This window comes from Cavia porcellus, unplaced genomic scaffold (assembly GCF_034190915.1).
Source record: "Cavia porcellus strain 051 isolate PalLab524CR breed Dunkin Hartley unplaced genomic scaffold, mCavPor4.1 scaffold_23, whole genome shotgun sequence".
NCBI classification, from domain to species: Eukaryota; Metazoa; Chordata; class Mammalia; order Rodentia; family Caviidae; genus Cavia; species Cavia porcellus.
The window spans coordinates 21,984,748-21,996,831 of NW_026947506.1; the positions used below are offsets into that span (position 1 = coordinate 21,984,748).

At 39.7% G+C, this 12,084-nt stretch overlaps 1 protein-coding gene across 7 annotated transcripts in view; it reads right to left on the reverse strand.

The window, feature by feature from the left end:
- Nucleotides 1-12,084, reverse strand: part of Hecw1 (HECT, C2 and WW domain containing E3 ubiquitin protein ligase 1) — a 388,661-nt gene that overhangs the window by 194,193 nt on the left and 182,384 nt on the right. For all 7 annotated transcript variants that reach the window (XM_063233918.1, XM_063233919.1, XM_063233922.1 and 4 more), the window contains one exon: nt 5,478-5,585. In XM_063233918.1, the coding sequence (XP_063089988.1) occupies nt 5,478-5,585 (108 nt within the window). The remainder of the gene's footprint in view (nt 1-5,477; nt 5,586-12,084) is intronic.

A 12,084-nucleotide genomic window follows, 5' to 3' on the forward strand; every position in this document is an offset into this window, starting at 1 on the left:
ATGACATGATTATACAAATGTCCATTATTTTGCAAATATTTATATGGAGTCATGCTTGTTCCTAACCAAAAACCAATGAAGCATTACAATTCTTGCTTCCACAATTTTGTCACTTCCACTAGGATTTAAACTTCTTATGTGATTAAAACTCATAGCTAAATGTTTATTGCATCAAAAATTGCTCCTTGAAAGTAACAAAACAGATTGACAATGGCGATCTGGGATGTGGTCCACAGGTCCTGACTCAGAAAGGCATAACAGACTCAGTGACAAAACCTGCCCTGATTCAAACACAAAGCTTTAGCAACAGGTCACCTAACCTCCTGTGGCCCAACGGAGCCAGATGCCTCTGGCTCCAGTAGTGCCAGTGTGACTGTGGCTGTATCACCGTAGAGGAGAAGGCACATTTCAGAGGCACTAACAAAGGGAAGGCAGCCAGGCTCCTTGGAACCACACTTTTCCCTCAGGCTCCTGCAGCCTCCAACTCTGGCTGAAAGTGATTTCCTACAGAAATCAACATAAAGTCATTCAAGTTCCACTTATTACCCAGACATCACCATGGCTATTTTCAGAGCAGAAATGAAAATGGGATGTATATTCCTGCCACGCCCTGGCTTGGAGTGGTGTCAGCAGCACCAAATTCAAAGCCATCTCATGAAGGCAGCATGCCTACCGCTCAGGGAGAACTGCTGCCCCATATGTACACCTGGCCATGCCACTGGACCTTTCTCAGTTTATCTCACACAGTCCTGTATGGGTAGGAGGACGTACATTACCGTTTTGTAGATGGAGAAACAGCAGCTCAGAGTGCAAGGGGCCACCGTGAGATGTGAGGTCCTCACCTACCTCTCACTTTAGAAGCCACTGCTGAGGCTCAGGGCAAGCAAGCAAATTCTGTCAGCCCCACATGTGACTCCACCATGCTATGTTCATGGGGTTGTCATGAACCTCTAGAAGAATGACTGTTTAGACTTTCTGCTATGCACAGTCAGTGTGTGCAAGCATGCATGTGTGTGCGCATGTTTGGGGGTGATGTTATAGCATGAAAGTGCCCCTCTAAAATTCAGAAGTTAAAACTTACAGGTACTAACAGATGAAGGCATAAGGAGTGTACAATAAATGAGATTAGTGCCATTATAAAAGATGCTGAAGGCTGGGCATGGTGACACATACCTGTAATCTCGGCACTTGCGAAGCTGAGGCAGCAGGATGGCCATAAATTTGAGGCCATCCTGGGCCTTAGATGAGTTCAAGGCCAGCCTCAGCTATATCACGAGACTTTGTCTCAAAAAACGAAAAGAAACGAGCGAACACAGGAGGCTGAAGGGAGTGCCCTACCCCCTGACTTTCTCTGACACAGCAAAAAGACCATCTTTGAAAGAGGCTTAATCTGCTGGCAACTTCATCCTAGATTTTCCAGGCTCCAGAAATGTGAGAAACATATTTCTGTTCTGTGGAATTGACCAAGTCTACAGCATTTTGTTGTGGCAGCCAGAGAGACTGACAGATGGCATGATGGAAAAGGATTTTGAAAGGACATACTGGAAAGGAGTCTGGAGGACGTTCTTCTGATAAAGAGACATGAATCCAGGTCAGATTTTCACTCTAGGAGGTGAGTACAGGTCAGAGGATGGGTAGTGCAGCCAGGGTCGGGACGCTGAGGGCCCACTGCAGTCACCTGGCTCCAGCCTCTTGTGCCCACCTGGTGGCTTTGAGAGAGCAGTGATGGTAACTGACAGGGACATGGGAGTGGGTGGAGAAGGAAGCCCGGATCCCCTGGCTGTAGTCAGTGGTGGTTCCAACCACACTGCTCAGATCTCCCTGCTAGAATCTGAAGAACAGGAAGACACAGAGCAGATTTGGGCCAGAGGTCAAGACAAGCACGCCTTTCTCCTGGGATAACCTCACCTCCTCAGGGTTTCTAGCTGATCTAGGCCCAATCCTGCTAATACCACACAATGGGCATAGAGGATGGTAGCTCCTGAAAGCTTGAGGCTGGCAAGGTGACCTGAACTGCAGGTGCTAAAAACTGATAATTCAAGCTGGGCGTGGTGGCACATATCTGTAATCCTGGCACTCTGGGAGGCTGAGACAGGTGGGTTGCAAGTTCAAACCCATCTCTGTCAACTTAGTGATTTAGTTAGATCAGATCTCAAAATAAAAAAATAAAAAAGAACTGGGGGTGTTGGTCAGTGTGAAGGTCCTGGGTTCAATCCCTAGTACTACGGAAAAAAATTGAGTAATTATAATAGTACACCGTTGCAAAATTTTATCATGATGGGTAAAGTCAAAATCTGACCAGTTTGTTCTTTTATCAGTATTAAATTTCATCTCTATTGTCTTATTACAGCATTATTAGTACAGTCAAATCCCAGCTGCTGCTAGGGAAAGACCATGGCAGAGAAGAGGAAAATGATTCAGGCTTTATATTCGTTTATATTTGATCATATATGTAAATCCTGGGGGAATGCAGAAATTGTCCATTTAGAATATTTCTTATTTAGTGGTATTTTCAAAATCCGATTAGTCAGGTCATTTAAAAAATAGTATGAATCAATAGCAATTACTTGCTTCTAAATTGAATCATAGCCCCAAAGAAATGTGCTATTAAAACATTACAGACTCCAGGTCATATGCAATACATCTCCACTCTCATTAAAAGAAATAATAAAGGGAAAATATTGAGGACAAAAAGGAAAGGAAAATTTCATTTTACGTTATTATTTTAATTTAATCCCAAGGTAGAAAGAGTGACCTTCTCTTGTATTTGAATGTTTAAAATATGGCAAATGCTCAACCTTGGTAAAATTATTTTTAATTTTAAGAGACTATTGTGTACCAGTTATGTGTTTATTTCAGCCAAGAGAATGCAAAGAATCTTATTTTTGGATCACAACAATAATATCTGTAACATTCCAGATAATGGCTTGGATTCTGAGTTTTTATTATAATCAGAAGACCTTTGGTGCCTTACTGTACTAATAAAAGAATATCAAAATCTTTAGAATACTCGAGCTCTTCCTACTTATTAATTTGGTACATTTTAATCATACATTAAAAAATGCAAATTATTATACATTAAAAATACAAACTTATGCAACGTATATTGTACAATTTAGTGCACTCAGATTTCTTAAGCTATAATTCATCACAACATTTTAATTTATTTGATTTATATGTGTGCCCTGAGTTAATATTCTAATCATCTTCAAGCTCAATTAAGCTTTGTCTTGGAGAATTTTTTACTTTTGACAAATTTGTCATTTATGTAATTTGACAAATTAATACACTAGTATAGAATAATGCCTTCTAATGTGTTGATCATTCATTTGATACAGACACAAGATGTAAATATCCATTTTTTTCATTTGCTTTCATCCATTTTCCCAAAATAGTGAGACACTGATACTCCAGTAAGTATCCTCAAGATCAGAACATTCTCAAGTTTATACAACAACTTTTTAAAAATGCCATCTTTCTAGAATGTTCAGCTTTGTTACCTTGAACACATCCTTTGCAAACTATTTGGTTTTTCATAGGGCAAATTCCTTAACCAAGTTCGAATATGTTTGCACTCAATTAAGACTATGTTTATACATTTCACAGATCTGGGTTTCTATTCTAATGTGTTTCTAAGAAATTTAAGGTTTTTTCACACAGATGATAAAAGACAAGTGTATGAGATTATCTTTCATTTGAGATAAGTGTGCAGAAAACTTTTTATATTTCATAGAAATATTTAAAGACTACCTTGAAGGCAATGGCACTACTGATAATTTATAACACAAACTTGCCTTTTTCATTGACTTGGAGGAGGAGACAGAGATTATTATATGATCAGAATGTAGAGGGAAAATGTCATAGAAATCTTTGAAGACTGCCTCGAAAGGAATGGCATTATTGATGCATTAATCTATAACACAAATTTGCCACCACTGTACGTTGGCCCTAAATTGGGTGCTTGTGCCTATTTCTAAATTAATTATTAATCAAGGAAGAAAATAGGCCCACAGTAGGAAAGGAACAAATCTTTTACCAAACTTCCAATGTAAATTGCTGTGAAGCATTAATTATGATGTTGAGCAATTATTACTAATTTGAGTATTTATCCTTTCTGTTTTTACTGAGATTTGGGAGGCTTAGATACTGCTTGTAGCAGTCATATTTTATACCCAAGCTACGCTGATGTTCCTTTTGCTAAATGATGCTGTTTGTTGGGAGGGGGCTGAAACAACCAGGGCAAAGCATTCTTCTGCTATGCCTTTGTGCCATGCTGCTTCTGCCTTGGAGTGACTGATCATGGACTGCAACTGAGAGCCAAAACAAACCTCTCCTTTAAGTTTTCAGTGTTGGATATTTTATCCCAGCAACATGAAAGTAACTAAAACAGTGTTATTGCTGGGGGACAGATGCACTATACATCTCTGGAGAGCAGACATGGGGCCTTTTATTTTCAAATTGGTAGCCCCTGGAATATAGTAGGTCTTACAAAATGTTTATCAAGTGAAAATGATAATGAATGAAAATGGAAGAAACACATAGGTGAGAATATAATTAAATTATAGTGATAACTCCAGATTCCATAGATATCATTTCCTCTGAGAACAGGGCCCGTAAAACAACAGATTATTCCATTTCCTTTCAGACTCACTATCCTGAATGAATAAATACCCACTAAGAGCCATAAAGTGCACGAAACAGTTTGCAGTGGAAACATTTTCCCATACTCATGTAGAGGACAAGGACTTGTCAGCTAAAGACAATGTGTGCATTCCTTCAGCTAGAAAACATGAGGCCCAGCTTGGTGTTTCCTCATGCAATGAGGAAATGTTTCCTCATACACCAGTATGGTGACCAATGGAGAAAATCCTGCTATATCTACAAAAATGATTTCTTTGCAAAGATGGAAGAAAAGCTTTAAAGATACTTCAGTAAAATAAAGGACACCAAGTATATAAACAGAAATGTGGGCAGATCAGTAAGGTTTATATTAGATACCATTATTATCTCCATCTTGCAGCTTAGTGGTGACAGTCAAGGGGGAAATGTAGAATGTTACAACATGGTGGGGTCGGGGCAAGGAGCCTCAGAAGAACGGGTCAAACAAAAAGCAAAACGCAAAGACAGGATACATGTTGAGAAAACCTAGTCTCAACCATGGCAAAATTGGGAACCACTTGGAGGCTCCATGCAGTGAAAATCAAGAGTCCCAAATCCTGAGGCTTAAGAAGATGAACCTAAGCTTTCCTCTTTAGTCAAAGACTGGTCCTCCAGACTGGTTTAGAGGACTGTTTTTCGACTTTCTAGAGTTTACTACTCAGTCCTAAAAATTCTTCTTAATGGTATTATTAAATTTACCTCCTCCTTTTACATGATGCATTTTTTAAGTGGAGCTCATCTATCAGAACAAAGAATAAAGCAGTTGAATCCTGCTTTTGCTATATCTGCTGAGCAGCAAAAATGATAAAACTACTCACGTTCCACAAAGTAAGAGCTGGCATCGATCTTCCAGATGATCTGTCCCCGATGGGAACCATTGACTCCACGGTTCTTATAGTCCAGAAAGTTTTCAGACAAGACTTCATCTATATCCACAAAAGAAGAAAGCAAAAAAGAAAAATGTATCAGTCAACAACACATTTAGAGAGAAAAAGAAAAGGAATGGAAAGAGCAAAGGATTTAAGTGCCATTCCTGGTTTAATAGAAGAAAAAGTCACCTGGAATTGAACTCAAAGAGCTAGATCAGCTGAAAACACCAGCAGGACTGACCTCTTCTCCCCACCTGACACTTCTGGCTAGTAGTCATCTAATTGGTTCTTGAACACCTCCCAAAACACAGCTAATCACTATGTTGGCAGTTCACTTAACTTTTTAATACTTCTTGCTATGTAAAGTTTCAGTATGAAAATGTCCTTCATGTGAGGCTGAAGATGGGACATGAAGAAAATGTCCCATCACTCTTTCCACCTGGGGTCCTACTTTTATGGACCCCTTCCCATATCATCTCTTCTCTGGGCACCACACGCAATTCATTCATTCATCCCTTCATAAACTCAGTCACTTGTTTATTCCAGTTGAGAATCATCATTTACCAGATATCAGGGAAGGTGCCGGGGCTGTGTTCTTGGGTGAAATCAATATGGCGTCTTCTGAACTAAAGCTTACACACAACTAAGCACAAAAGGAATTGTACCATTGTAACTCGGGATAAGAGATATGAAGGAAAGGAGAACAGGGTGCTGTAATAGACAGGGACAAGGAAGGAGGCCAACAGGGTATTCATAAAGTACTACAGGGTAAGAAGGACCACAGGGGTGGAGAATGCAGTGAGTGTTGGAAGGCTGTGTGAGCAGAACTGCCGCCTGGATACCCTGAAGTCACTGGTGGGTGATTGTTTGCTTTCACCCTTGTGGTGTCTCTTCTCATCATTTTGCAAACCATGGATCTCCAGCTTAAAGCTGATGCACACAGAGGAGAGCTGTATTCTTGGAAAAAACAGATTCTAGAAGATCAAAGTCACTTTCACCTCTTTGATTTCAGACCCTACACTTTTAGTGCAGATGAAGACACAAATATAATTTTTTAAAAGTAAATTTTATTTTGATCTGCTATAAGCCCTTAAAGTTTCCACTTCCCTGGAAAGTAATCAATTGAGATAGCTGGATCTGAGGCTGTGGGGTAAAGTAAGTTTTGAGAGTTCATGTGAAACCCAAGAGGAGGAGGGACAATTTTAGCAAGGATTCTGAGGGCAGCCTAGAACCCCAGCTTTCCAGGCAAGGAAATAGGTCATGGTTGCCATTTTATTTCCTAAGATAGCTTGCGATTCACATCTAGCACCCAGCTGCACTAAGAAGACAGGCTGTACCCGAAAGGATTGCGCTTTAAGCCAGGTCTAGGTTCCTCCTCAGCAAAGTGAGAGGCAGTTATAACTTCAGCCTTAGAGAGGAGTAAAGCAGATATCCGGTCAATGTACTTACAATTTGCCACATCGATGGTACATTTTTGGATGCCCTTTCCTTGTAAAGGTGACGGGACAGAGCAATATTGTTTCTGCTTCATTACAGCAAGGTCAGTTTGCATCCTTTGGAAAGTCACTTGTTTGTAAAATTTGCCTGTCTTTATACGCACACTGTGTGCTCACAACCATTTGAGCTTCCTGAGACAACTGCATAATATATCTTTTATGGTAATTGCCTCATTTCTGCAAGAAGTACAATATTTTCTTAGCTTACTGGGTTTTCAGAATAGATAGAAAGTCTTACAACAAGTAGAAATTTCCCTCATTATTGCAATTTTCCAAGAGGTGGTATTTACCTAAATTTATCTATTCAGATCACCTGAATAATTACAGTCAGGTGGCATACTGTGACAACTGAGAATGAGGGTGATCATTCCTGTATGGGATAATTTGTATTGTGTACTTAGCTCCATTGTAAGCGTTGTGCTGGCCAGCAATGAAGAGCCTCAATTCTTGGGGAGTCTGTAATACACTTGAGAATTTATTCAAGAAAACAGGCAATTTTATTAGAATAGAGAAGTATAAACATGGGCTAACTATGAAGGAACCACAGAACACAAATGAGAAAAGAATGGGGTGAGTAGATAGAACAAAACAAAATAACTGACTAATGAAAATGACAAAACTAAACATTTTTAAAGAGAAAAACATATAGTCTGCTGTGGCCTGCTTAAGCAGAACATTTTAAAGGTTTGGCCATTAGTCCATAAATATTCCCTTCTCTGACACTAATAATAATACTTAATAACAAATATCACACAAGAAAATAGAATCGCCTGTATTCTTGCCTGGACCAGCTCTCATGAGAAGTCAACCTCTTTTATGAGTTATTGATCATCACTGGTTAGGTGAGTTTAACTAGTCTCTTCATCTGCTTAGGATTCCAAATCGATTCAACATGTAAGCTGCAGAAAACAGAATGTGTCTACATATTTTGTGCAGAAGTAAATTGAAGGGAATTCAGTACTGGAAAGATGGGCTGTGGGTTGGGCCTCTGGAAATGGCTTCCAGAATAACCCTACCTAACTGGCTCCCAGGAAGGTTCCTGCTTGGGTCTCCCTCAGAAAGGCCATCCTGAGACCTGCAGAGGACAAGAACTCTGGAGGACAAGCACTTCAGAGGATAAGAACTCTAGATAGCCACTGTCCAAGTGCTGTCCAAGCCACACTAAACTTCCTACAAACATGGTGGCCAGTCAGCAGCAAGGTAGTAGGTTATAGCCACAGCCAGATCACAGCCTGCTGATATCCAGGAACCTAATGAGGGGACACATGACCCTGCTGGAGTAAAGTTCTATTTCTCAAGGACATATTCAGCCAGGAAAATCCCTGCATTTCATTTCCCAACCTTGTGCAGGTGTACCTAAATGAAGAAGTCAAGTCTGTATCCAGAACCTGTTTGCACAGGAGTCTGGGAAATGTAGTTCCCAGTGGAGCAGATTCTGCACTGGACAAAGATATTCAAGTAAGAGGAGAGGACTGGAGTGGATTCTCTAGCTGCACACAAGACACGGAAGGGCATTTCCTCGGTTCTTTACCTAGATGGAGACCTTGTTCAGTGGTGTCAGAGGGCAGGAATCTCTTTGTGGAAACCACATTTACAGACCCCTTGTGACAGGAAGGTTACATCTACTATCACTTACTTGTGATGTAAGGAGTTCCTTTAATTCCTTTGTCTCTTCTTTTCACTACAAAATGGGGATAATATTAAGATCTCTCTCAAAATTTTGTAGTGAGGATTAAATGAACTTACAGGCAGCAGTCTCCGAATAGTGTCAGACATCTTAATTAGCAGCTATTTCTGTTTAGAGTCTGGGGTAAAAATAGGATCTTCTATTTTTTGTTCACTTAATGAACAAAAGCATTAATACTAACTTGAGACATTAGCTTATGCCAGTACTATTTAAAATTTAGCCATTTTGTATTTTGTACAGAACACAAAAAGAGGTATTAAATCCTTCAAAATGAGATTATATGTACTGAATGATGCTTACATCTTCTGGTGTGTAGAATTCTATCTCCTGCTGCACAGCTTAAAACAGAGAAAATATCTTTCTGGATTACTAAAATTTTAATCAGAATATTTGAGTGAAGCTTCCGAAAACAAACATACTTAAGAAGTGAAAAAATGTGTTTTCTCCTGATTAGTCTTCAGGAAGACTTCTTCAATGAAAACTGTAGCAATGGTTTCCACACCCTTACTATACACAGAGGGCATGACAAAGATACTCTTGGTATTAAAGGCAGAATGTGCAAGTGAGCCATTCTCCTTGATAATCATTTATCCAGGGCAATCAAACCAGATATCCTAAGCTCATCAGAAAAAATATAACAGTATCTCATGACTTCCATGCCTTTTGATAATGAAACCTTGGAAAGATCTTTAAGGAGTCTTTCACTACGCATTTTCACTAACATAGTTTGACAGCAGATAAGGAGAGAATCTGCCCACCTTTCATATAGATCTGCTGTCTCACGCTAAGAAGGGACTCTAAGGATAAGATGGCAGGGAAGGTCCTAAGAGCTGATGTCCCTTTCATCCTTCTGTGGGTTTTTGTTCATGTCGCTTTTTTGAACACAAGGATTCTGGTTTGTGCCTTAATTAAGAAATATGGTATCAGCTCTTCTGTATTATAATAGGGTGCCTAAGGTAAAGGAAAAATTTCATTTATTCAAGACTTGGTGTCCATAAGAATCACTGAAGAAGGAGAAGGAGGAATAGGAGGGGAGGCAGACAAGAGGGAGGAGGAGGATGAGAAATGAAAAAGAGACAAAGGAAGTACATTAAATGCAGGATATGAAGAGAAGTGGCAAAAAGAAGTCATAACTGTAAGTACTATAAATGTAAATATCTTATCCTAATTAAAAATCAGATACTCTCCTGTCAAAATAAAATGATATTCACAAAGAACTACACTTAGGAAGGATCCAGAATGAGTGGATTCCAGAATAGAGGAGGGAAAAAAGATCAAGCAAATAGAAAGCAGAAGAAAACTGAGATATTAGCATTCTTATTAGTTAAAAACGTAGTCTTTAAGACAAAGAGCAGCGTAAGGGACCCGGACAAATCTTTAATAATAAGTTGTCATAAACCAAAGAGGATAAAAGATAAATACCATGAATATTTACATGTGCAAAACACAACATCAACATTTACAAAGCATTAAATTTATAAAAGTAAAGATAGATGCAATGGTTTGAATACGGCTTATTTCCACCAAAATGTAAACTACAGTATAACACCCACCACGAAGTATTAAAAGGTAGAAATCTAATCTGACTATAATGTTCAGACCTGGGGTCTTTGGGCGATAATTAGGATAGATAAGGTCATAAATATGGAACCCCCAGGATTGAATATTGGTGTCTTTATAAGAACAGAAACCAGCGGATACTCACTACAAATGTTTAGGTCTTAAATTATTTCCCTACAGACTTAGTTCCCTGTGAGGTGCTACGGGAGGTGGTGGAAACTCTAAGGGGTGTGTGTGTGTGTGTGTGTGTGTGTGTGTGTGTTCCAGTCATTAGGGTTGAGCTCTTGAAGGGGATGTGGGGCTCTGGTCCTCTCTTTGACTTTAATTTTCTGGCCAAGATGTGAACAGCTTTTGTTTCCGTTTCTATCTAGATGTCCCCCCAAAGCCTCATGTGCTCACAGCAGGGGCTTTTGGGAGGTGATTTCATCATAGCTGAGGTAGAATCTTGTCAGAAGAGGAAGGTCACTGGGGGTGTGGCCTGGAAGAGTTTATCTCTTCCTAATATCGCCACCCTCTCACTGCTTCCTGTGGCCATGCCAGGAGCTGTGTTTTTTCTGCAATGCCCCTCCGCCATGTTGTCCTGCCTTAACAGCCAGCTGACTGGGGACTGAACTTGTATAGATTGGGGGCTAAAGTAAACCTTTTATCCTTTTAATTGTGGGCATCTGAGTGTCCCGTATTACATCTCATTGAGGAAAAAGTAACTAAGCCAGTTTGGTTCCTCTGTGTGCTGCTCCCCACTCTGTGTGCTTCCCTATCACAGGTCCAAAAGGATCAGGCCTAATGGGCCACAGACTGAAACCTCTGAAACCATGAATCAGAATAAGTCTTCTCCAATATTTTATTATAAACTGGTCGTCTCCAATATTTTATTAACATAAGGGAAAGTTGCCACACATGTGTGCACACACATTGCATGCACACACTTTCTAGTACATGCCTGTACACTTCTTGTCCACCAGATCAGGCTTCTCAGCCTTGGACCAGAACCATGAGCCTAGATAAGCCTCATTTCTTTATAGCTTACCCAATGTTTGGTATGGTGTTATTAGCATCAGAAAAAAGGAGATACAGATTAACACAGGAGATAAAGATTAATTAAGAGACCTGAAGATATAGTTTAGCGGCACAGCACCTGCCTTGTAAGTATGAGGTCATGAATTTGATCCCTGGTACCAAGGGGGGAAAAAAAAAGATTCATTAAGAGTGTTTTGCTACAAGTTTTAACACATTCTATTAAAAATTCAGTATTAAAAGATGAAAATGTGCCATAATATGTAATGTGAGTGATATATGGACTAGTGGTGTAGCTTAGGGGTAGAGTGCTTGCCTGGCCTGTGTGGAGCCCTGGCTTCCATCCCCAGCACCAAAATAAATAAATAAATAAATAAAATGAGTAAGATTCAACTATATGTGTGTGTATGTTTATATATATATATATATACATATGTACCTGTATATGTGAGAGGGAGAAAGGGGGAATTAGAGAGAGAAAAAGTGAAAGAGAGAGAGAGAATACTTGCTTTGGGCAGTTCTATGTTAACTGAAGCCCATACATATCCTGCCTCTGTGGGTTCTGTGTTAACTCTTCTCACTGTTACCTCAGTTGCCATGAACTGTGGGAAGAGGCACACATTTTCACTATGCATGACATTCAGTTAATGCAATTCCACATGCATGTGAACACACAGGTCATAAAAACAAAATTTTAAAAATTCCAAAGAATCAGTTTGATACAGATTACACATAGTTTCCAACATCACACAGGTGGAGCAACCCAGAAAGTGAGGAAGAGAATATATGTCCCCAGGCA